Below are 21,864 nucleotides of genomic sequence, written 5' to 3' on the forward strand. Positions count from 1 at the left end.
AAATAATGATAAAAATGTTAGTATAGCTCGTTCTTTCAAATTTGATTCGCAGATAAAAGAGAGTTCATGCCGGAGTCATTTTATAAGAGATAATAAACCTCACATGATCAGTATCTGTCAAAGCGATCTGTAGAGGACATGTGCATTCTGTAAATGGCTCTAGAGTCGGAAAACTTTTTTGCAACATGTTGCAAGAAATTTGATTTATTAGTACCACACTGATATGACAATCTGCCAGAATAAAAGCTTACGTTATGAGACTGAGTTGTTTTCGAGGTAAATTCTGTATTCTGTATTTACCTCGAAAACAACTCTGTCTCGTAACGTTCTGTTATTATCTCATAGCGTGGTGAATGTGCAGGTCACAGGTCAATGTGCAACGTTTTGGAGTTGTTGGATTGTGTATTTGATGAGTTTGCGTAGCTCTGAGCAGCTTGCGGCTCTGCTCCGCCATTCTAAAAATAGCTTGCACCGACATTTTTAGGTAACGAACCCACTCCTAAAACTATAAGGATTATGGCAATGGGCCAATTTGCCAAAATGTTGAACTATCCCTTTAAGATGTGATCTTTCCAAACATATAGAGACCTTATTCACAAAGCATCCTAAGACTGAGAGTAGCCTGTCTGGTTAACAGTCTGTGGCTCTGTGAGGCTGATCTTTAACTCAGCTCAACTCAAACTTTATTTACAGTATAAAGCACTGTAAAAAGTTTGACCATAGTGCTGTACAGATCAATAAAGCATACCATTGTTAAAATACCATAAAATACATAAGTAAAGTGCGATAGAATACAAACTATGAATGAAGTAAATCAGTCAACTCAACTGAATGCCAGGGAGAGCATTCTTTAGCTAAATGCTAACATAAGCATACTTACAATCGGCTAATAAGCATGGCATTGTAACAGGAAAATGTCTGTTTGCTACAGAAGACAGTGGACATAGTAAACATCAACATGAGTGTTTATACTTACTCTCTTACAAACCATTACTAACTTACAGGAAAGGATTTTGTAGCAGAAGAGGGAGGAGCTGAGTGGAAGTGGAAGTGGTTGGGATGTTGAAGTCATGCAAACATGGTGTACTCTGTAAACATTAGCTTTTTATGTTTGTGAGTATATTTAGGTCTCAAAAATGATTTGTCAAAGTTATCATGCTCAGTATATTTCCTGCAACAATCCAACAGCCAGTGTAAAAGTCCCATCAGTACCGTGATGTTAAGTTCCTGGTTGGCCAGCTGCAGGACTCTTTTAGGTCATAAACCAAAGTATATTGCACAAACTGAAATTTGGATCAGATTATGGCAAGAGATCAAACATCTTGAGATCAAAGTTGTCACAGTTTCCACTCTGGGGGGGCAGGAATGTGTGCACCAGACCTCCCAGATAACCACAGAGCAGCATATTTCACCCAGAACAACAAACACCAACCTCATGGTCTCACCAGCATCTGTGTGGTTCATCCTGTGGGAAACATGAATGTCTATCCATGAATATGAATGTAAATCATCCAGTAGGTGTTGTTTCAGGATGACTGACTTTCACACACATGTTGCTGTACCTTCTTGAACCACGCAGCCCTCTAACTCCAGTCTGTTGTGTGTGTGCTTATCTCACAGCTTCCCAGTCATCCTGTCCATAGAGAACCACTGCAGTGTTCCCCAGCAGAAGAAGATGGCCCAGTACCTGATCGAGATCCTGGGGGACAAACTGGACCTTTCCAACATCAAAGCCGATGAGTCTGGATGGCTACCGTCTCCAGAAACACTGAAGGGCAAAATCCTTGTAAAGGTAAAGTCAGAGCTGGTGGCGTACAGTCTGGGTGTTTAAAAAGTGACTGATGTTCCTCACCAAACGGTGCCAGTCCTCAGGCAATTACCTCAACTCAACATTTTTATCATCGGGGGTTTGAGGCTCCCCGACTTCAAAGGCAGGCGACAGTGGTCAGGGATGTGACCAGAGTTTTTAAATATGATGCGATCACGAGGGAAAATAAGGACAAACACTACCTGAGCAGACTGAAGAATAAAAACCCTGAGAGGTTAACTTGACCGTGTGACGTGTGTGTGTAGTAACGGCCCTCTGCTCTGTGTTCTCATCAGAACAAGTCCGGCTGACCGCGGATAATTGATGAAATGTGTTGGTGGCTGCAGGTCAGAAGCAGGTCCAGGTTGTCAGTTTCACTTCACAGCTGATGGGAGCTCTCAGATGAGCAATGCCCTCACTGATGTCACCCTCAGCTGATTTAGTACATTTACAGCAAGCTCTGTTAGATGTGCCAGGTGCCCAGGTTGCTCTGGCCAAATGTAGACAGTCTCTTCCGCAGGAAATAAATAACCCCTAACCTCATAATCTGGACATTTAATGCTAGGATGGACACACTGAGAAAGATTGATCAATATTATTAACATCATTTAGACAGTGGTTATGGCCCAATAGTACGACCTACACAATGTGAAGAGCAAAAGGTACCAAAAAAATCAAACCTCTCTGGCGGCTGCAGGCCTGCTAAGAAATTGACCAATCACAGCCATTTCACTTCATTCCATTTCATTTATTTGGATCTCCATTAGCTTTGGCTAAGGCCATTTCTATTCTTCCTACAGTCCACACCCAACACAATTATCTTTCCACATCACACACAACAAAATCACACACAAAAGAAAAGAAAACAACTCACAACGATCTACAAAACAAAAAGAGATTCAGAGATTCATGATTTATTGTCCCCGAGGGGAAATTCATTTTCACAGTTCTGTTCCAGACAAAGACAAAAACAACATTCACATTGTACAGGACCTAATTCAAATTAACAGCACCTCCACAATGTAGCTTTTTACATCATTCCTAAATGGTCAGATGGTCAGGTATAGTATATCAACATTAGACATAATTCCATTATATTACATTTACAAAAACAGAATTTGGATCACACTAATTGATTGTACCAAGTAGCTTCAACTAAACATCAGCAGACACAGAGAGCTTTTGTAATAAATGCTTTTTTAGTAGTTCTTTAAATCTATAGTTGTTGTTTTCTTGAATAATACGTCCAGGCAGAGCGTTCCATATCACCATGGCTCTATACATTACCGTATTTTTCCTCTTGTACGGCCCTTTTTTCAAATCTTTCTCATCGTCGACCATAGTTTTAATGACTTTGTGATGCTTTTGTGCTTCACGGCAGAGAAATCTTTACATATCCAGCTATCTTATCTCCAGGTGTTAGAGTGTCAAAAGCGTACTCCACCTCCACCTCTGATCTGAGCTCAGCCACAGTTACCTAATGTTTATTTAGCCTCCAACAATCCTGTCTCTGAACTCAACAGGTAGTTATTTCCTCATGTTTTTTTTTGCTCTGATCTGCATTGGCAGCTTTGACACCTTATCTAAACAGGTGTCTGTCCTTTCACATCATATCCAATCAGCTGAATTTACCTATGCGGACTGACTCCAAAGTAAAACTATTACAGTCAATATTTTTTTATAGTTATATGTAGCTATGGAGGAACCCATGCGGCCACCGTAACGTATTATAAACTGATGAAGCCCAGTCAGTTGACACACGGCTGTAGTCAGCAGCATCAACAGGGGAGCGTGTTGATGAGCAGCAGCAGCCTCTGTTAGCAGGGGAGGGAACAGCATTGAGGTTAATGAGGCTTTATTGACACCAGATGCTTTCAGTGAAGAGGAGGCACCTCGCCAATACCTGGCACCGACGAGGGCGGCTCTGCCAGCTGTCGCTCCGGCGCCGCTACCTACCTGTGTGTACACTCAGCAGAGTGTCGGCGTGCGAGCACTGATATGCAGCAACTTTGGCATCAACCGCTGCCCCCGTAACACACTCACACCGTGCAGCCTCACCGCGGGTCGGACTGTTGTCAGCCTCATGGAGCTGCTGCTGCTGCTGCTGCTGCTGCTGCTGCTGATGGTGATGATGATGATGATGATGCTGACTCTGACCAGCACCTCCATGACACTGTGATTGAGAATGATTGCTAACCACAGGACCAACTACCTGGCTCGTTAATGAAAAATCCATGGCTCAGACAGTGAGAGCAGGCCACTCTGTTCCTGCTGAGTCTGTACATTCACTGTTCAGCCTCTTTCTGTTGTCTCTTCCGCTGAGGCCTGTGAGGAGGAGGAGGAGGAGGCAGCAGAAGAAGAAGAAGAAGAAGAAGAAGAACCATGTCGAAGAGGAAGAAGACTTTATTCATCCCCTGGAGGGAAATTCCAATTGTCCAGCAGCTTAAATAACCTAAAATGCTATGATATAAATGCCAAGTAAAGACAGGTTCCAATGCTGCCTTCAAGACAACTCACAACTCGGACTCTCCCAGTTGAAAACTCAGAGTTCCGACTTCACAGAATAACCAAAAACATGGCGGACCAGGACTAACTTTGCTACTTTGGCATTTAAATGCATTTCAATTGATGGTTTACCGTTGACAGTGGGGTTCTGCCCAGGTGCAGATTGTTGTGTGACGTCAGACAAATGATTCTCGAAGACTTCACCGAGTGGGAGCTCCAACTTCGATTTCACTTTTGCTAGGAGGTTGGAAAGATCAGAGTTCTGAGTTATCCCGAACGCAGCATAAGCATGGCTTTATCAGCCAGTGAATCCTCTGTAAGACTAATGCCAAGACAAACATAAGAAGGGAGCACATAAGACATTTCATTTTGTTTGCTTGACAGTGTACATTTACAATACGCTACAGTATTAGACAAGTGATTGGGGAGAAAATAAGTGGTTTCTAACCAAACATATGACATTCCCTATAGTAGCAGACATCTCATTTATCAACATTAGTCTGGACTTAGAGAGGAAAATACAAAGAATGAGGAAAACCTGCAGGGTCTTTACAACAAACAGCTACTTGAGAAAGCTGCCTCCTGTCTGCCTGTCACCAGCCTTTACATCAACTGTCACCTTGTGCACTGTTATGTGAACTTATCATCCCTTGTTTTAGGTCTTGTGTTTCTGTGTTGATATGTTTTTATTCAGTGCTCACTGCATACAGTATACAGCTTCCCACTGTTTCATACCCAGTTACCCAACTATGGACAAAATAAAGTTTGCTTAATTGATCAAATATATTAACTGGTCTGAAAAGCCTGTGGCTGCAGAGACAGGCGGTGCCACATATCCACTGACAAACTGCTGTCCTCTCACAGCATGTAGAGTGCAAACACAAATGCAGTGCAGATTGGATGAATTAGTTTAGATTAGTGGTGCAGCTCGTTCTCTCCCCTCTGACTTGTTCTCTTCTCCACCAGGGGAAGAAACTGCCTCCCAACATCGACGAGAACGCAGAGGAGGGCGACGTGTCGGACGAGGACAGCGCAGATGAGATGGAGGACGACTGCAAGCTGATGAACGGAGATGTATGTTCCCCTATCGACCTTTTTCTCTCCACTTCACCACATCTGTTCCCTCTGTCTGCCAGATTTACATGCAGGTTATGTGTCCTTGTGTCCAGAAGATGAAAAGTGAATTGCGTGTTTATTTCCTGTCACTGACGGTTCACGTTTAAACTATAATCACTTCCTCCTGCCGTCCTGTCTTTGTTGTTGATCACCTGTATCTCTGCTCTTTGCTTCTGTCTCTCTCTCTGTGGCTATTTGTTCTCATTTCCTGCTCTTCTCTCTTCCTGTTTGTTCCTTCTTGTTTTCTTCTTCTCCTCCTCTTCAACTGTTGCTTGCTTCTTTCAAAGTGGAAGGTACAGTACTGTATAAAAAGCTCATCCTCAACCACCCAAGAAAGCTCATCCAGTCATGTGCCATATTCTCTCATCCTGCCTGTAAATGTGTGAAGTGGTAGCCCCCCCCCAAAAAAACGCCATCTGACATTACTTCTCTAACATGCTCCATGTAGGATTCTTAAACTGACACATGCACATTATATGGATAGATGTCTTGCAAGTCCAAGAACCAGTTCACTGAGCAGTAAATGAACAGTACTCAGCAGTATTAGCCTGAGATTGGTTCGGCTAAGATTTACGTGGCAGGTGTTGGCTTTTTACAACTTGGTCAATGTGTCAGTGCACTCAAATGTAGCACACTGTGTGGGCACTACACAGTTTATTGACGGGTGTAGTGAATGGATTTTGACAGGGTAGTGTTGTCTTAAATCAAACTGCTGTGCACTCACCAGAAATAATGATCACAACTTGTGACCACGGTTTTTTTTTTTTTTACTTTTACCATTTTGAGTGAATCTGGTTTCATAGAAGAAACTGCTTGCTTTACTCCTCACTGTGAACACACCTACGCACTGTGAATTGAGACTCAGCTAATGTTTTAAGAGGGACAAGAACACAGACCATGAGGGACTAATTACATAAAGTTTTAAATTTAAGTTGATAAAGAATAAAAAATAAAATACAGCAACCTCTTGAGAAAAGACCAGTGTGGCTGGACCAACACTGCTTAGACAAAACTAATGTTGTTGTTGCAGTTATTTTGCAACTAATGATAAATTGATTTGATAGATTTTTTTATCTATTTATCTAGTATCAGTCTGTAATGTATATGTTTTACTGGAAATGTTGGCAGCATGTGTTGACAAAATAGGAGTTAGGAACTGTCCGACCTATATTCATAACGATTGAAAATTAAATATTCAATATCTGCCCAAAGCCTACAGCACTGTGCAGCAGTTTTAAGCTCTAGCATAAACAGTTCACTCATAAATACAGTATGAGTGGTAACAAATGGCCTTCAGACATGAGGAGATCCAGGAGTCCTGCAGCAGACGGTCTGATCTCCACTGAGTGCTGATCTTAACAGGGATTGTTCAGGTTCAGCTGCTTACCCAACCCTGACCCTGCAGATACAGAAGACTCTGACTGCGTCTAATTCATTACTCCCTATCATCCACTACAGTATATAGTGAGTTCAACCATTTGTAATGCTGTCTCGATGTGTAATTAGAGTTACTATGCCCTGTATAGTGGACTCACAGTATCTCACCATGCACCGTGAAAAGGAGTGTACTACTAATGGTCACTACCCAAGCATGATATACCATCATGCATTGCACTCGAGCTGACGGAAAAAACGGTGCAGAGAAATGAGCCGAGTTGTGTCAGACAGTGTTTTATTCATTTTCCAGAGGAGCTCATTATTTACAGAAGTTCTTGGATGGAGAGTAGAGAGTGAGTGACTAAATCCACAGAGGAGCTGTGGCAGCTTCTCCACGAGGCTGGATCCACCTGTCTCCATGCAGCTGCACTGAGAGCTGGTCTAAAGACGAACGCTGGCAGAAACTCATCTGAGTGACAATTAAAAATCATTTATTTGGTTATTTTCTTGAAAGTATTCTCACTAAACTATTCCACTGTATTTATGACAGTGAAACAACCAGAAGAATATAAATTACCAATCGTGTGTGGTGGTGTGATCAGATCAAAGCATCAAGCTCTGATCAGGCACAAGTTTTGTGTCAATATAATAGTTATAGAATAGATAAGAAACCGTATCCATCATGTGAGATGCACAGCACCGATTGGACCACACTCTTCATTAATAAAAGCTCAAAACTGGTTTCTTTGTATCTGCACTGAACATGTAGACACACACTCCTCCTGGTGCATGCGGCGCTGCCTGTGGTCTGAGACGAACAGGAGGTTTGTGGGTAAACTCTGCCACCGCGTGGCCGAGCCCAGCATGTGCCAGAGAGAGAATGAGCAGCGATCTCTCATTTACTCCACAACATCTGTATAAAGGATGTCTCGCTGTCATTCCCCGTCATGCTATCACATCTGGAAGTACTTACATTATATGCAAGGGGCCTGTTCATCAGCCGCCGGGGGTAGGGGGGTTCTGCTTCATGTTACATAATGTATTGCTTCATCTTTACTCCTTACGAAATGTGAGTCCTCGTAGGCTCCTGCATGATGTGTTGTTAATCTCAGTGTGGTCAGAACAGAGTAAGAGATGATCACCAAAACCTTCTCCTGCCACTGGACCTCAGATAAAACTAGTGGACATTACAAAAGCATCATATGTGTTTTCTTTACTGCTTTTATGAACTATGCAGTTTAGTTTTTTGGTATCTGTCTGATATTTCTCCTTCCACCTCTGTTTAGTTCTCTCCAGACATTGTTCCTGCTACAGTTTTCACTGGAAATAATTATTAATGGTTTAATATTTCCTAATGAAAACTGCTGATTCAACTAGATGTGCTGCAGGTGAACTGAGTAGTTACTTGACAAAAAGAACTTGTACACCATGACTGTCATACTCCCACATCAAATGGCTTACATAACCTAAACAACCACTTGTCAAATGGTGCAGGAGGCTTATGTAACTTAACCTAATGTATAGTGTCATTGGCCTTGCTTCATGTGTTTCTTTCTTTACCATTTCTTTACAGACCTTTCTATTCTGTCTTTTACAGAACAACCTCAGATAAAATCCTGCATTCCCTGTTTCAAACCTTGAGAAAGTCACTGTCTGCTCTTTTCGGAATTGTGATTAAAAGTTAATATCTCAAGGTTTCATCCAAAATGTGTTCCATTATCAATCAGTATGCTGGTTATTTTTGTCCAGTCTAAAAAATGTCAGTAATGAGTAAGAAGAATGTCTGTCATACTCTACTTCAAGCCCAAAGTCATCTCTTGACTTGTTTTGTCCAACTTCCAGCTCAAAACTCAGACATCATTAACAAATTTCCGAAACAGAGCAAATTATTTTACTTAACTATAAATAGAATGTTTAGCACGTGATTGATAACACTTGATATTGAAATGAAAGATTAATAGACAATGAAAATTGTTCAAGTGGCCCACTACCATAAAATATCTTCAGTGTAAATTATGTATGAAAATGAACAATTACACACAGGAACTGTTAAACATCACCTTCATTTCTTGTTTCATGTAAGATGATCATCACATAATCATCATAACTCGCTGTGTAACTTCTTCCAGACGTCAGCCAACAGGAAGCAGGTGGAGAACATGGCTAAGAAAAAGCTCGACAACCTGATGAAGGAGTCTAAGATCCGAGACCGTGAGGATCCGGACAGCTTCACCATCGCAGCCCTCCCTCCTGCCGGGAAGCCTAAAGGCAAAACTGGCTCCAAGGTAAACACAGCAGACAGGTAGACAGAGAGTTCCTGGTGAGCCAAGAAGATCTCACCTGATGTTTCTGGAATACTTTCAAATGAATTCAAACTGGTACTGTCCATCCATACACACATACATACAGTATATTACTCCATTTCATGCTATAAGCAGGTTAGATATACCATTGTAAATAATAGATTGCAAGTTGGAGGTGTTGTAGAAAGGAGGTCCATGTGTTATCATATGATATGATCTTTTTTTTGTTTTTTTTGTTTATTGCCCATTAACAGAAATGCACTTTTTAACATTTCAAGTTCAAGTCAAAAAAACAGTAATACATGCTGAGCTAGAATGATGGAGTTTTGGATTAGTGGTTTATGGTTTTGATGTGATTAGTAGAAATAAACAGGCAGCAGTTGTAGCTGGAGGAAAGTCTGTTTACTTGAATTCATATGAAGTGTGAAAATGAGGTTTAAAAAAAGAAGGCACATTTTAGTGTCAGAATGCATTTTCTGTTTGGTTGTTTTCTGACTTGCTGCTCCTTCATCCTTTAAACAGAAGCCAGACTTTGAAGTGACTGTTCCTTATTTACACACTCCTCCACTCTCTCCTGAAATCAACTGTGAAAAGGTGATAGAGACACGATGAGGACTGGACTGTTGCCAGTTCAAATCCCTGACAGAGCTGTGACAGTGTGTATGAGCAATGGATTAGTAACCCTCTCTCCTACAGCCATAACTACTCAAGCAGAGCTAGAACTGAATATGAATACATTACTCGGATAAAAACAGATATTTCACTCTAAACAGATGCGAGTCACATCTGGACTTGTGCTTTAAGTAGGAGCTCTTTTCTTCTTGTTTGTCTTGTGCTTTCGTGTTTGTGAGGGAGTGCACCACTGGAGAAGAAAGTGGGGCCCGTGCTTCTTGGTTTTCCTTCAGTAAATGTTGCATCTAATGAAGTGTTTCTCCTCAAATCAGCTCCACTCTCCCATCCCATTAGCATAGAAATGACTTTTTCAAAACAAAATACAATCTTTGATTTGTAATTACATTTTTTTTTCTGTTCTTGCCTCAGAGTCGTTGGAATTTGGTTGTTGATGACTCTTCTCAGTTGTCTTGTTTTTGATTCATGAAGACAGTATTTCCTATTTGACTGTCGGTCATAAAACAGTTATGGCTGGTATGATTTAATTCTAATAACAACCAGCTCAAACGTAATAGTTTAAAACATCCCAAACAAAACAAAACAAGAAAGCAATTCAGTCTGACAAGTGATGGAAAAATGTTAATTACACATCTTGAAGATGTTTCCTCTGCTGTTAGGGTAAAAGCGAAGATGGGACAGACACAGCTGACGAGGCTAATCCCAGCAGCAACAAACACACAGGCCGCTCCTTCATGGGGAACTTCTCTAAACGCAAGGTAAGCCTTTTTATTTCTGCTCTCTCTGCTTCACTTAAATCACTTTTCTGTTTCTCTGCCCAATCTTCCACCTTCTGTGATGAGAATATACTGGAGACGGTAAAAAACAGATTCACGGTTAATCAGACCAGAGACCAGCTGTTGTCTTATCACGTGACACAGTGTGTTGTTGCATAAACAGTAAACCTGGATCAAAACCCTTATACAAAACTCTATATGTGAAAAGATGAAATTGAAATTGAAATGGTTATTCTTTGGCCCCTCACTTCTCTCCAGAAAAAGTCAACCAAGCTGAAGAAGACGTCGAGCTTGGAGGACACAGATACAGATCAAGAGAGCACAAGCAGTGCTTCCCGTGCTCCACTGCACCACAGCAAGTACGTCACTCATTCACACACACACACACACACACACCTCAAAGACAGGGTGCAGTAGGTAACCAGCTATAAAATAATTAATTATTTTCACTCTACATCATTTTTGAGGTAAATGTTTGTCCATAATAGTACTGTCACACTTGATTATATTTTATTTACGTATATTTCATCTGTCATTTAAATAATTTGGGTACTTCTGTGACCCTTGACCTTTTGTTGACCTTACAGAAAGAAGAAGACCATGAAGTTATCAAGAGCTCTGTCTGATCTGGTCAAATACACGCGGTCTGTGGGTCTCTATGACATCGAGGCACAAGGTGAATAACTCTGTTGAACCTGTCCAAGTGTAAGATTCACTCACTGCTAAACATTTAGATTAAATTAATCGTAATCTCCACAGTGTTTCCAAGTAATTTACCATTGAATGAGACCACATTCTTTTGTCTATTAGCAGTTAAAATCAATAACAAGCTCATTCAGCATTTGAGGTGAATGGAAGTTTGTGAGCCAACACAGAAAACAAAGATATTTTTATCTTGTTCCCTGCAGCCAACTGCAGCTGGCAGGTGTCGTCGCTCAGTGAGACCAAAGCCCATCAGGTGATGCAGCAGAAAGCCACGTCCTTCATCCAGTTCAACCAGCGACAGCTCTCCCGCATCTACCCTTCGTCTTACCGGGTGGACTCCTCCAACTTCAACCCTCAGCCCTTTTGGAGCGCCGGCTGCCAGCTCGGTATGAGCTTTACCCAACTCACCGAATTCACAAGTGGTCACATATTTTAGTGAGCTACATTGTTGCCGACCCTCTCCCTCCTCTGCTTTAATTTCAGTTGCGCTCAACTACCAGTCGGAGGGCCGGGTCCTGCAGCTCAACAGAGCCAAGTTCTACAGCAACGGCAACTGTGGCTACATGCTGAAGCCTACCTGCATGTGTGAAGGTCAGCACAGGAAAAAAAAATCATTTGATTCATCAAGTTTGTAATTTTATCTTTGCACTGGCAGGCATGCTAATGTCATGATAAATCATCATCTGTGTTGGTCCCATATTGTATATTTCCCCAGTGTTGAATTTGTTTTTTTGATAGTTAAAGGTCCAGTGCGTAAAATGAGGGGAAAACAGTGACTTCTAGCATTCATTGGTAGTATATTCAGATTTTGCCAATAAACCTTGACAAATATTACACACTGTCCCTTTAAGGTATTAATGAGAAGATATTATAATAAATGTATGTATATACACATACACATACATTACAATTGGAATGGGAAAGAATGTATCTCATTATTAGATTATCCACTGGGACTGTCCTGGGTGGAAAGCATTCGAGTCAGTGGGCCATGCTGTGATGGTGGTGGCTGCTTTGTTGTGACATCATAAAGTTACAGAAATCCTGGTGTATTGTTTTATGACTATGTGCATTTATTTGTACCTTAAGCACTATGTTGCATTTTCACCCTTAATTTGTGCCATTTCATTTTAGAAGTGAAAGATTATAAATGACCATTGTACTTCCTTTCTACCCACTGTAGGTGCCTTTAACCCCAACCTGGAGGATCCACTGCCAGGTCAGATGAAGAAACAGCTGGTGTTGAAGATCATCAGTGGACAACAGCTGCCCAAACCCAAAGATTCAATGTTAGGGGACAGGGGAGAGGTAGGACTCGCATACAACTGTAAACAAGCATACAGTGAAAAAAAATTATATATCCCACAAACTGAACTTGTCATACACTCTGTGTTTCAGACGGTGTTTCACAGTTAGAACAGATACAACACTCTGATAAATGTGCACATTACACATCCTGACAACATTCTCCCAACCACTGGTCACACCATATTTCCCCCAAACATCTCACTAAGCCTTCACCAATGTATTATCCAAAATTTAATATTCACTATAGATTATATTTGCTGTTTTATCATCCACTTTGATGTACAATCTAGCAGCTCTACTGGCATCTCATGATTTGGCTTTGAATTCATGTCAATAAAAAAAATGGAAGGCTTGATAATATTAGCTCCTAGATGTTAAAAATATGGCATGACATTTGTCATTTTTATAATTAGGGCCCGAGCGGCGACTGCAAGTCGCCCAGCGAAAGCCCTATTGTAATTGCTATGTTTATTATTATATTCTCCCTAAAATCGCATTTTTGGGGGCCTCAACATGCCCCAAAACGCGTGAATTTTGGCATGCACATCAGGCCTCGCGAAAAATTTGATATTTTAAAGTCGTTGGAAATGGGCGTGGCCAAATGGCTGAATAGCGCCCCCTACAAACACGTGTCAATGGCATCGCCATCGTCTTACTTTGTCATACACACACAAAATTCGGCACACATATGTATTATACCCAGATATACAAAAAATCCTCTTGACCTCATGACCTCAACCCAACAGGAAGTCGGCCATTTTGGTTTTGATTTTTCCCGCTCAAAACGAACTCCTCCCACAGCGTTCGCCCGATCAAGTTCAAATTAGGTACACCACAGACCTAGCTGAGCTTATCTTGTGCTCCGTGAGTCCGTAGGTCAAAGGGCGTGGCTGCCAGCGCTCAATTCACTTTGGCGTGCTCGCCATGTCCATACGAGTGGCTCTCACGCCCACATACTTCATCCAATCAACTTCAAACTTGCTGGACATGATGATGGCTCCGCCCTGAACGTCCCGATATATTAACTTCCCACGTAACTCATAGCGCCCCCCGGTGGTAACAGGAAGTGTACTAAAATTTGGAAAATGTACATACTTTGCCCCATCAACTTCATTCCACTTCTAAAACATGCAGAACCAGTTGGTGAAGCTCCATCATGAACGCTGTGAAGATACGAGTAATGGCGTCCGTGTGCCGACGCGGCGACCATTCCTCGCCATGACAATACGTTTGCCCTTTGGATGGCTTTATTGAACTCGTATCAACATGAAAATTGGTACACAGGTCCAGGGTCACGACCTCAACGTTTCCATATGCTCATAGGCGATCTCACTCATTCGCCCCCTAGTGGAAACAGGAAGTGCCATATTTTACATTAACATTGTCCGATTTCCACGAAACTTCACATGTGTGATGAGGGACTGACCCTGAACGCACCTGCATGCATCCCATTACTGCCCCCTGGTGGACGAACCTTTAACTGCTCATAACTCCCTCATGCTTTGTCCGATGGGCTCTATGCACAGCTCCAGCACTTCCTGAATTTAAGGCAGGTCCTTCATTTCCTGTCTTACATTATTGGACACACTGATTAATCCAGGTGTGTCTGAGTAGTCACAATGGTCAGACACACCTGGATTAATCAGTTTGTCCAATAATGTAAGACAGGAAATGAAGGGCCTGCCTTAAATTCAGGAAGTGTGCATAGAGCCCATTCACTCCAAACTTCACATGAGTGATGAGGGGCGGCCCCTGAACGCACCACACCACATGCGGTGACTGCCCCCTGGTGGATGAACGAAACATTGCATTTTTGGCCTCCTTCCAGGTTTTTTCTCCATTTCTGCTCCGCGCCACAGCCCCGGCGTGCCTCAGGCCCCGCGGTGGCATGGGCGAGCGAGGGCCCGTCATCGCCGCTTGCGGCTTTAATTCATACTTACATTTTTTACCTGTTAAACCAGACAACTATAAAGGAGCCTCTATAGGATGAGAAGTGAAACATCTTGAAGTACGTACAACCAGGTCCGGTTGTCCTGAGTTCAACCCTTCACAGCCGGGTGTTTTACTGAGTGTTTTCGCAGGAACATATCAGTGTGTCACTTTCACACCTTCACCGAGTGGTGATGATTTCAGCCAAGCTCAGTGTACATCAGATTACTCCACAAACAGGAAGTAACGAAGTGTGATCATTGAAAGTGGCTTGACGTCCTGCTGTGTCACCTCAGCACTGTGGAATGTCTCTCTTTCAGATCATCGATCCCTTCGTGGAGGTGGAGATCATCGGCCTCCCGGTGGACTGCTGCAAAGAGCAGACCAGAGTGGTGGATGATAACGGTGAGTTAATGGAGAGCTGAATTATTCTGCTTCATCTCTCATTGTAAAAATGCAGTATGAATTGGGGGGCCTTTCTTCACCTAGATAGACCTATAGGCCACAGGAATAAATGAGAACTAGAAAGAGCATCTCCCAAAGGAAAATGCGTGTGAATGCTGAAAGCCATTGCTGAAGCCATGCTGAATTAGCAGAAGAAATTGACAAGAGAGCAAGTACAGGAATGACATGCAACATGTTTGAGGCAGGAATCGAACTTGCAACCTCATGACTAGTAGCCTGATGCATTAACCTCTCAGCCACAGGACACCTATGTTAAAGATGTAAAATTTGAAAGGGGCTGAGATTTTGAAGACTGTTGTCATTTATATCAATGTGATGATGTGCAGCAAACTGCCAAGTAAGCATAGGACTACTGTGTAAGAAATGTCAGAAATGTTCATTGGAAGAAAAGCGAGTCATTTGCTAACCAGAAGGTTGGCTGTTCGATTCCCATCCTCCTCTGCCAACGGTTGGTTCAGTGTCCCTGGGCCACACACTGAACCTGTAACTGCCCTCCAAATGCAAATGAACAGTGTAAAGCACTTTGAGTAGTCGGAGTAGCCCATTTACCATTTACCATTTTAATAACGTAAGTTTTTTCCTACAGTTGAGAAGTTGAATGAAGTCTGTAGCTTAAACTATGCAGAAGTAGAGTAGTTGGAGAGTTTTTAGAGTTCGAAGCCTGTTCCAATGCATTTCCTTTGGGACAAAAAGATCAGAACACATGTAATATCTAAAAGTATAAAGAATATCAAAAAGTTGAATAATAGCAATAATGTATGAATTGTTGAAATAGCACAATGTAGGCCTAGTTAGGTTGCAAGTTGTCCACTAGTGGATAAGTTGTCACCCACATAATAATAAAGAAAGATGGCCTCACAAAGAACAATAGTGTGAATGCTGAATAAAGCAATTTGTGGTGTGACTTGATTTTAATGCTCTCATCTGAGAAATGTCATCAGCTGTTGGCCAGTTTGCAGTGGATCTCGTGTTCTCTGACTGCTGACAGCTGCTCACTGACACAGTAAACACCGGGGGTATCAGTTGATGCCCCTGCTGTTTCCTGCGGTTTGTCCTGCTTTAGCTTTGACATGTGATTAGTGTGTGTATGTGCAGATTGGAGCCATGCATTGAATATGACTCCTACTACCACCTTTTGTGTTTGCGTGTGTTCATGTGTGTGTGCTGTCTGTATGGCTTCTGATCTATAATTGATGAGCTCAGCATGAAAAGACATGCATAGCTAGCACCTCTCAGTCAGCGTGCACACACACACACAAACACTGAATAATTGATGAGTGCTGAGCTCGCTCTCTAACTTTGTCCTGGACCGTCCACTCTCTCTGTCCTCTGTCTCCATTTCTCTCTCCTCTCTTCTTATCATCCTCCCCTCCATCCTCTTCCTCCCTCCCTCCCTCCCTCCCTCCTGCGTGCGATATCTCCTGGGCCGGTCCTGTAGGTTTCAACCCCATGTGGGAGGAGACTCTGGTGTTTACAGTCCACATGCCGGAGCTGGCCCTGGTGCGCTTCCTCGTGTGGGATCATGACCCCATTGGCCAGGACTTCATCGGCCAGCGCACCATCGCCTTCAACAGCATGATGACAGGTAAGAGACGCTGAATCACCTGTTCTTACATGGGACTGATAGATACAGATCGTGTTTCTCCGGTGACCGCTGAAAGTCTTGTTTTTGTTTCTCCCGTTTCAGTGATAGCTTTCTGTAGAAATGAGAACAAGTCTGATGTGATTGTTAAGATGCATTTGGAGCAATATATTTATATATATTTGAATTAATCAATGCCACTCTGGTTGAATTGCTTTTGGAATGATTCTGAGAACAGGACTGTTTGGTGCTATTATTATATATTATGACCAATTATTAATTATTGATGTCATTTTCATTCTTTAAAAGAATAAGATGAGAAGATGGTAATTAGTCTTGTGTCTGTCAAGGTCACTGCTTCAGTAAGTGGATGGTTAGCCTAGCTTAGCATTGAGACTAGAAACAGCAGGTTCCCTCAGTCCAGAGTTGGCTAATTGATACCTTCTGAAAATACATCCTTTTTGTTATGTTTACTCCCAGCACAAGCACTCTCCCCCAGTGTACATTAATAGTCATGTGATGTGCATTTTCAAAAGTGTCAGTGGAGAAATTATTTCTTATACTGAGCAAAGATCAATCAGTCATCTGGACTGAAGTTATTTTAGACAAAAATTAAATCACATTTGTGTGGACGTAGCCTTAAAGCTCCAGTTGGTAAGTTGACGAAAGTGAAAGTAAACTCCGCGACTTGGTCGGAAATTTCAAGACAATACTCCGTCAGGTCCCTTTATGAACCTCTGCCAAGCGCCCCACACACACACAGACACACACAAAGTAGCCATGAACGCACCCACAGAGAAAAAAAAAAAAAAAAAAGATGTACCGTATCCATAGCACGACGTGTAGGAGCGGCGATTGGCTGCTCCTCCTGCTCCCTCTACCTGACTGGTGGAGAATCGTCGGGCGCGGTGGATTTTGGCAATACGATTACAGGCTGTAGGTGGAGCCAGAGGAGTTGGATTTTGTCCTAAATTACTCATTTAATGTCTGACCATCAGAATATAGTGACAATTCCAGCAAATATGACTGAATAATTGTTACCAACTGAAGCTTTAAATTGGGACCAGGAAAAGCAGGGCTTCCTTTATTCATACACAAAGAGACAACAATTTAAGTTTTTTTGGGGGGTCACTGTAGGTTAGAGCTGCTCTCATGATAATTAGAGCTACGTCTTCTTTGCAGCATATGGTGCAGGTCAAAAACAGCCAAAACCTGACCTCACTGAAAGAAACCGAGCTTTTCATAGCTAAACAGGACTAAACTAAAGACCTCATTTACTGAACTGAAACAGAGAGCTGAGTGTCACCTGCGTAGATGCATCATCCATACTGGAGACTGCAAATTTGAAACAGAATAGCAATAAGGATAAAGATGACCTGTCACCTGCTGTTAGATATGGTGATACATTATGGATGTTACATTATGATTTAATAGAAATGCTGGTGAGGAGCCTTGAAGTAGAACATCAACCGTAGAAAAGGCTTTTGGTGTGGATCAGCCTTTGTTTCACTTCAACATGTTTGAACACGTGCACTGTTACATATGAGTCACTGATAATGCAGATGTGTCTGTAATGTGATTATGTGCAGGTTATCGCCACGTGTACTTGGAAGGTATGGAGGAGGCTTCCATCTTTGTTCATGTAGCTGTGAATGACATCACTGGTAAGGTGAGTACTTCAGTGGACGCCAGCTGAAAACATAAAGTATGTAAATCTGTTGTGTCTGGGATACAGTTGAATTTCAGGTGTCCAGTGTGTCAGACTGTAAAATTGTAATACAATAAATTTGCTGTGTTAATTAGAGCTCAATCAATAGCAGAGTATTGATGCCATGTTATTTATAATATATGTGTACTTATCCATACCCAATACATGTTGAAGCATCCAGTGATGAGCTCTTTTATCATTACTGATCTCAGAAAAGAAAAAAAAACTTCACAAAGTTCCCTGATTAAAAATCTGTGAAATATTTATTGATTGGGCTCAGCGGTTTGCAGACATACTCAATCAAAGGACAACCTTGAAATACCATAATAATAATAAGCATTATAAATCATTCAAAATATTTCAGGAAAAATCAGGGAGGCAGTTGTAGGATCTGAATGTTTTGTTCACCACTGGCTGCAGGACTTCCTGATGGTATAGTGATCAGTTTTCTGCAGAAAAGCTATGGCATAAGGTTAAGTAACATCTTTTAAATCTCTGGACTGTCACTAAGAGATTCATTGTGTTTTTTCACTACTTGTACCAGAGCAGTGCTTTCATTTAGGACTGTTTCTCCACCCCGGTATCCCCTTTTGGTCTAAATTTCTGTGTTACTGCCCCCTTAGTTCCCAGTGAAGAGTCTGGCAAACATAGATTACATCTTTCATCCACTTTATGTTCGCTGTGCAATACTTTTGAGTCCATCAAGCAATTTTGGGCTGCAAAGGAGCTCTGGGTGTGAGACAGCCCGATATCCTATGTTAATTGGAAAATAGACCTTTGTATAAATTTCACCTGCAACAATAACTTAATAAAAATGAACGGTGCTGTGGTAGTTATTCATAATAATATTACCCTGTATTGACTGTGTGCATTGTTTCTGTTTCAAAATATTCTTTGTGATCATAACTGATGCAGTTGTCACTATCACCACACAAGCTTTGGTTTTGTCTCTTTGATCCTTCAGTTCCACTCAGCTGTCTCCAGACATGGTGTAGATGACCGCTCTGTTGTTCATTGTCCTTGCTTTGAACTTCCTCTTCCTCAGCTGCTGCTCTGTGCCTCCTGTCGTGATTCTCTCTTATCCCTCAACCCACCCATTTTCTTCTTTCTTTCTTTCTTTCATCCCCCCTCCCCCCTCTCTGATTTTTACTCTCTTCCTGTGTCTGTTTGTGATTTCAGTGGACCCCTCTTTTTCCAAACGCTCCATTTAGAGGCAAGAAATTTTTAGGAGCCCTGAAGCTGCCACTCAAAACACAGGTGTAGTGAGACCCAGTCGGCATCTTGCATGAGCCACACGCTCCACCCTCTTTGCCACCAAAGTGACCCCCACCACCCCCCTGCACACATTCCTCTTGTCAGCCAATGCAAGCATTAAAAATGATAAGGCCAACTCATGTCTCACATGAGTTATGATGGCTCAACTTAACCTGCATCTTCATTGACTCCCCAAGTAGATCCAATGTCATCAGCCTGCTCTGTTAAAGAGCCAGAGAGAGACGGAAGTCAGGGACTCTGCCAGTGCTGCTTATTTTTGCAGAGGGCATTTTTCTCTTAGCTCAGGCGTTTTTCAGTGTACTGCACTGCCTAGATATACAGCCTTTGTGTCTTTTGACTTTATTTGGGAAAATTTAAATACTTTTTAAAGCAACTGTTTTTTTTTTTCAGCCTGGCAATGTCCACTGTAGCTAGAGATGAAGCAGCTCATGGATAATGGATATTTGTTTGGAAATGGCCCCAAAAACCCAAGACTTCTGACCCCATTTGTATCTCCAGCTGTGTGGCTCTTGATATGGAGATCATCAGTTTCCTGGTCCAACATGTAAATTGAGAATACTGTAACAACTCTTGCATTCATTTGTACAGTAGGCTATTTGTCAAAGATATTCAGGATGTTGAAACATGTTTAGGAGCTTCCAGTTAGGCTAAACTTCACTGAACTCATCTAAGTGCTCATTGAACTAAGGTATAATAAGAAGAATACTGAGTTTCCCATCAGCCTCTGGGTAAAACTCCAAACAAAAACATTTCCCAAATTTGTGTGGATCTGCTTCAAGGTTGGAGGTGTCACAGGACGATGGCAGCTCAAGCTGCAGAACATGATTTACTGAGCTTCACTGCCTGGCAGCTTAATCAATAATCATCATGTGCAGTTCAGCCCACATTTTCTCTTTTTTTCCACTCAGCCAGAGACTCTTTTCCTTTTCGTCTTGTCTTTTTGTCTGCGCTGTTACTTTGCTTTTGACAGATGTTCAGCCAGTCACCACGATTTGGATCTACTTCTTTCACATTGTTCTAAACAAATAACAGCATTGGTTATAGGTGATACAAAAACATGACGCCTTTTCCCACTAAAGCTCCATTTAACATTTCTGTCAAAGTGGGTTTAACAGTCATCAGTGTTGTTGTCTGAATGTAACCCTCATCGTTGTGTGTATCATTTCTGCCCCATTTGTAGTGACTTTTTTTTTTATATCATGCAGAACCTAAACACACAGCAAAGGTCCATTCAGCATTACAATGTCTGTGTAATCTGAATATTACCTGTTTATACTGGTTCTACATAAGAAATAATTAGTATGAAGCCAGATCTACACACCCTCTGAAAGCCTCAGTGCACCCTACTTGTAACCCATTACTGCAGTCTTGTAGTTGTCCAACCAACAGGGACAACACTGAAAATGTTCAGTTCCCACTAGGGATGTCACAAGAACGGAGTCCATGCAAAATTCAGAAAATGTGGTGGTACTTGTTTTTCTACAGAACCATAGGTGTTGAAGGTGAAGTAAACAAAAACAGCAGTATGAGGAATGACAGTGGCAAATGTAGTGTGCAGCACGTGACGTGAGCACGGTTTTAGCTAACATTATATACACATTACTATACAAATTGTATAGGCTAACATAGCAATAGCTCACAACATTAAAGGTTGAGTCTGGAGTTTTTTGTCCAAAAATAAACGCTAGACTTATACAAATGAAATCCGTCTTAATCATCACCTATGGGCTTCTAGTCCTGTGTGGTGGGGGCCGTGTCTGCAGTGCCCCCGCCCCCTGCCTGTTTTTTGGTCTTTTGCTTTGTTTTGTTGTGTACGGGGACGTTTCTGGCTGGAGAGTGAGAGAGTACGTCCAGCAGAGTAGGAGGGCTCGTGGCTGCTAGCCCCACTAGCTGTCCCGTATATTAGAGAGTGCTAGCATGTCTCTCTCTCTCTCAGCAACAGCATTCAGGACCGCAAAGAAAAATGGTCCGTTCACACCGAAAGTGTCAGCAGTGGCTCTCAAGGCTGTGTTCACTGGCATCTCACCGCCTGCCAGCTCTAGCTGCCAGCGGCCAAAGGAGCGGGACTTCCAAGCAGCGCAGAAGATGTGTCCACTAAGGCTCTCTCAATTTCTCCCGGTGTGAGAAACCCGGTCTGCAATTGGCTACTGAGGCTACTGAGGCTGCTGCAGCGGCTGCAGCGGCTGCAGCGGCGGCGGCTGCAGCGGCTGCAGCGGCGGCGGCTGCAGCGGCTGCGGCGGCACTCCTCATTTACATGAAGTTGAACTTCTCTTAACTTCAGTTTGACGCTCGCAATGCGACACGCCACTGCTGACGTTCCCGACGCCTGTCGACACCAGCCTCTATTGAAAATGAATGACTTACAGCCGCTGCGACGC

General features: G+C 42.3%; 1 protein-coding gene across 2 annotated transcripts in view; it reads left to right on the forward strand.

Annotated features, from left to right (window-relative positions):
- plch2a (phospholipase C, eta 2a) overlaps window positions 1–21,864 on the forward strand; it is a 193,463-nt gene that overhangs the window by 163,348 nt on the left and 8,251 nt on the right. For both annotated transcript variants that reach the window (XM_085780983.1, XM_085780982.1), the window contains 12 exons: window positions 1,621–1,792; window positions 5,279–5,386; window positions 8,935–9,090; window positions 10,398–10,496; window positions 10,773–10,873; window positions 11,102–11,190; window positions 11,423–11,605; window positions 11,703–11,810; window positions 12,403–12,527; window positions 14,777–14,861; window positions 16,360–16,506; window positions 18,093–18,172. In XM_085780983.1, the coding sequence (XP_085637109.1) occupies window positions 1,621–1,792; window positions 5,279–5,386; window positions 8,935–9,090; window positions 10,398–10,496; window positions 10,773–10,873; window positions 11,102–11,190; window positions 11,423–11,605; window positions 11,703–11,810; window positions 12,403–12,527; window positions 14,777–14,861; window positions 16,360–16,506; window positions 18,093–18,172 (1,453 nt within the window). The remainder of the gene's footprint in view (window positions 1–1,620; window positions 1,793–5,278; window positions 5,387–8,934; window positions 9,091–10,397; window positions 10,497–10,772; window positions 10,874–11,101; window positions 11,191–11,422; window positions 11,606–11,702; window positions 11,811–12,402; window positions 12,528–14,776; window positions 14,862–16,359; window positions 16,507–18,092; window positions 18,173–21,864) is intronic.

This window comes from Trachurus japonicus, chromosome 7 (genome assembly GCF_045865225.1).
Source record: "Trachurus japonicus isolate A0001 chromosome 7, Traja_1.0".
Classification (NCBI taxonomy): domain Eukaryota; kingdom Metazoa; phylum Chordata; class Actinopteri; order Carangiformes; family Carangidae; genus Trachurus; species Trachurus japonicus.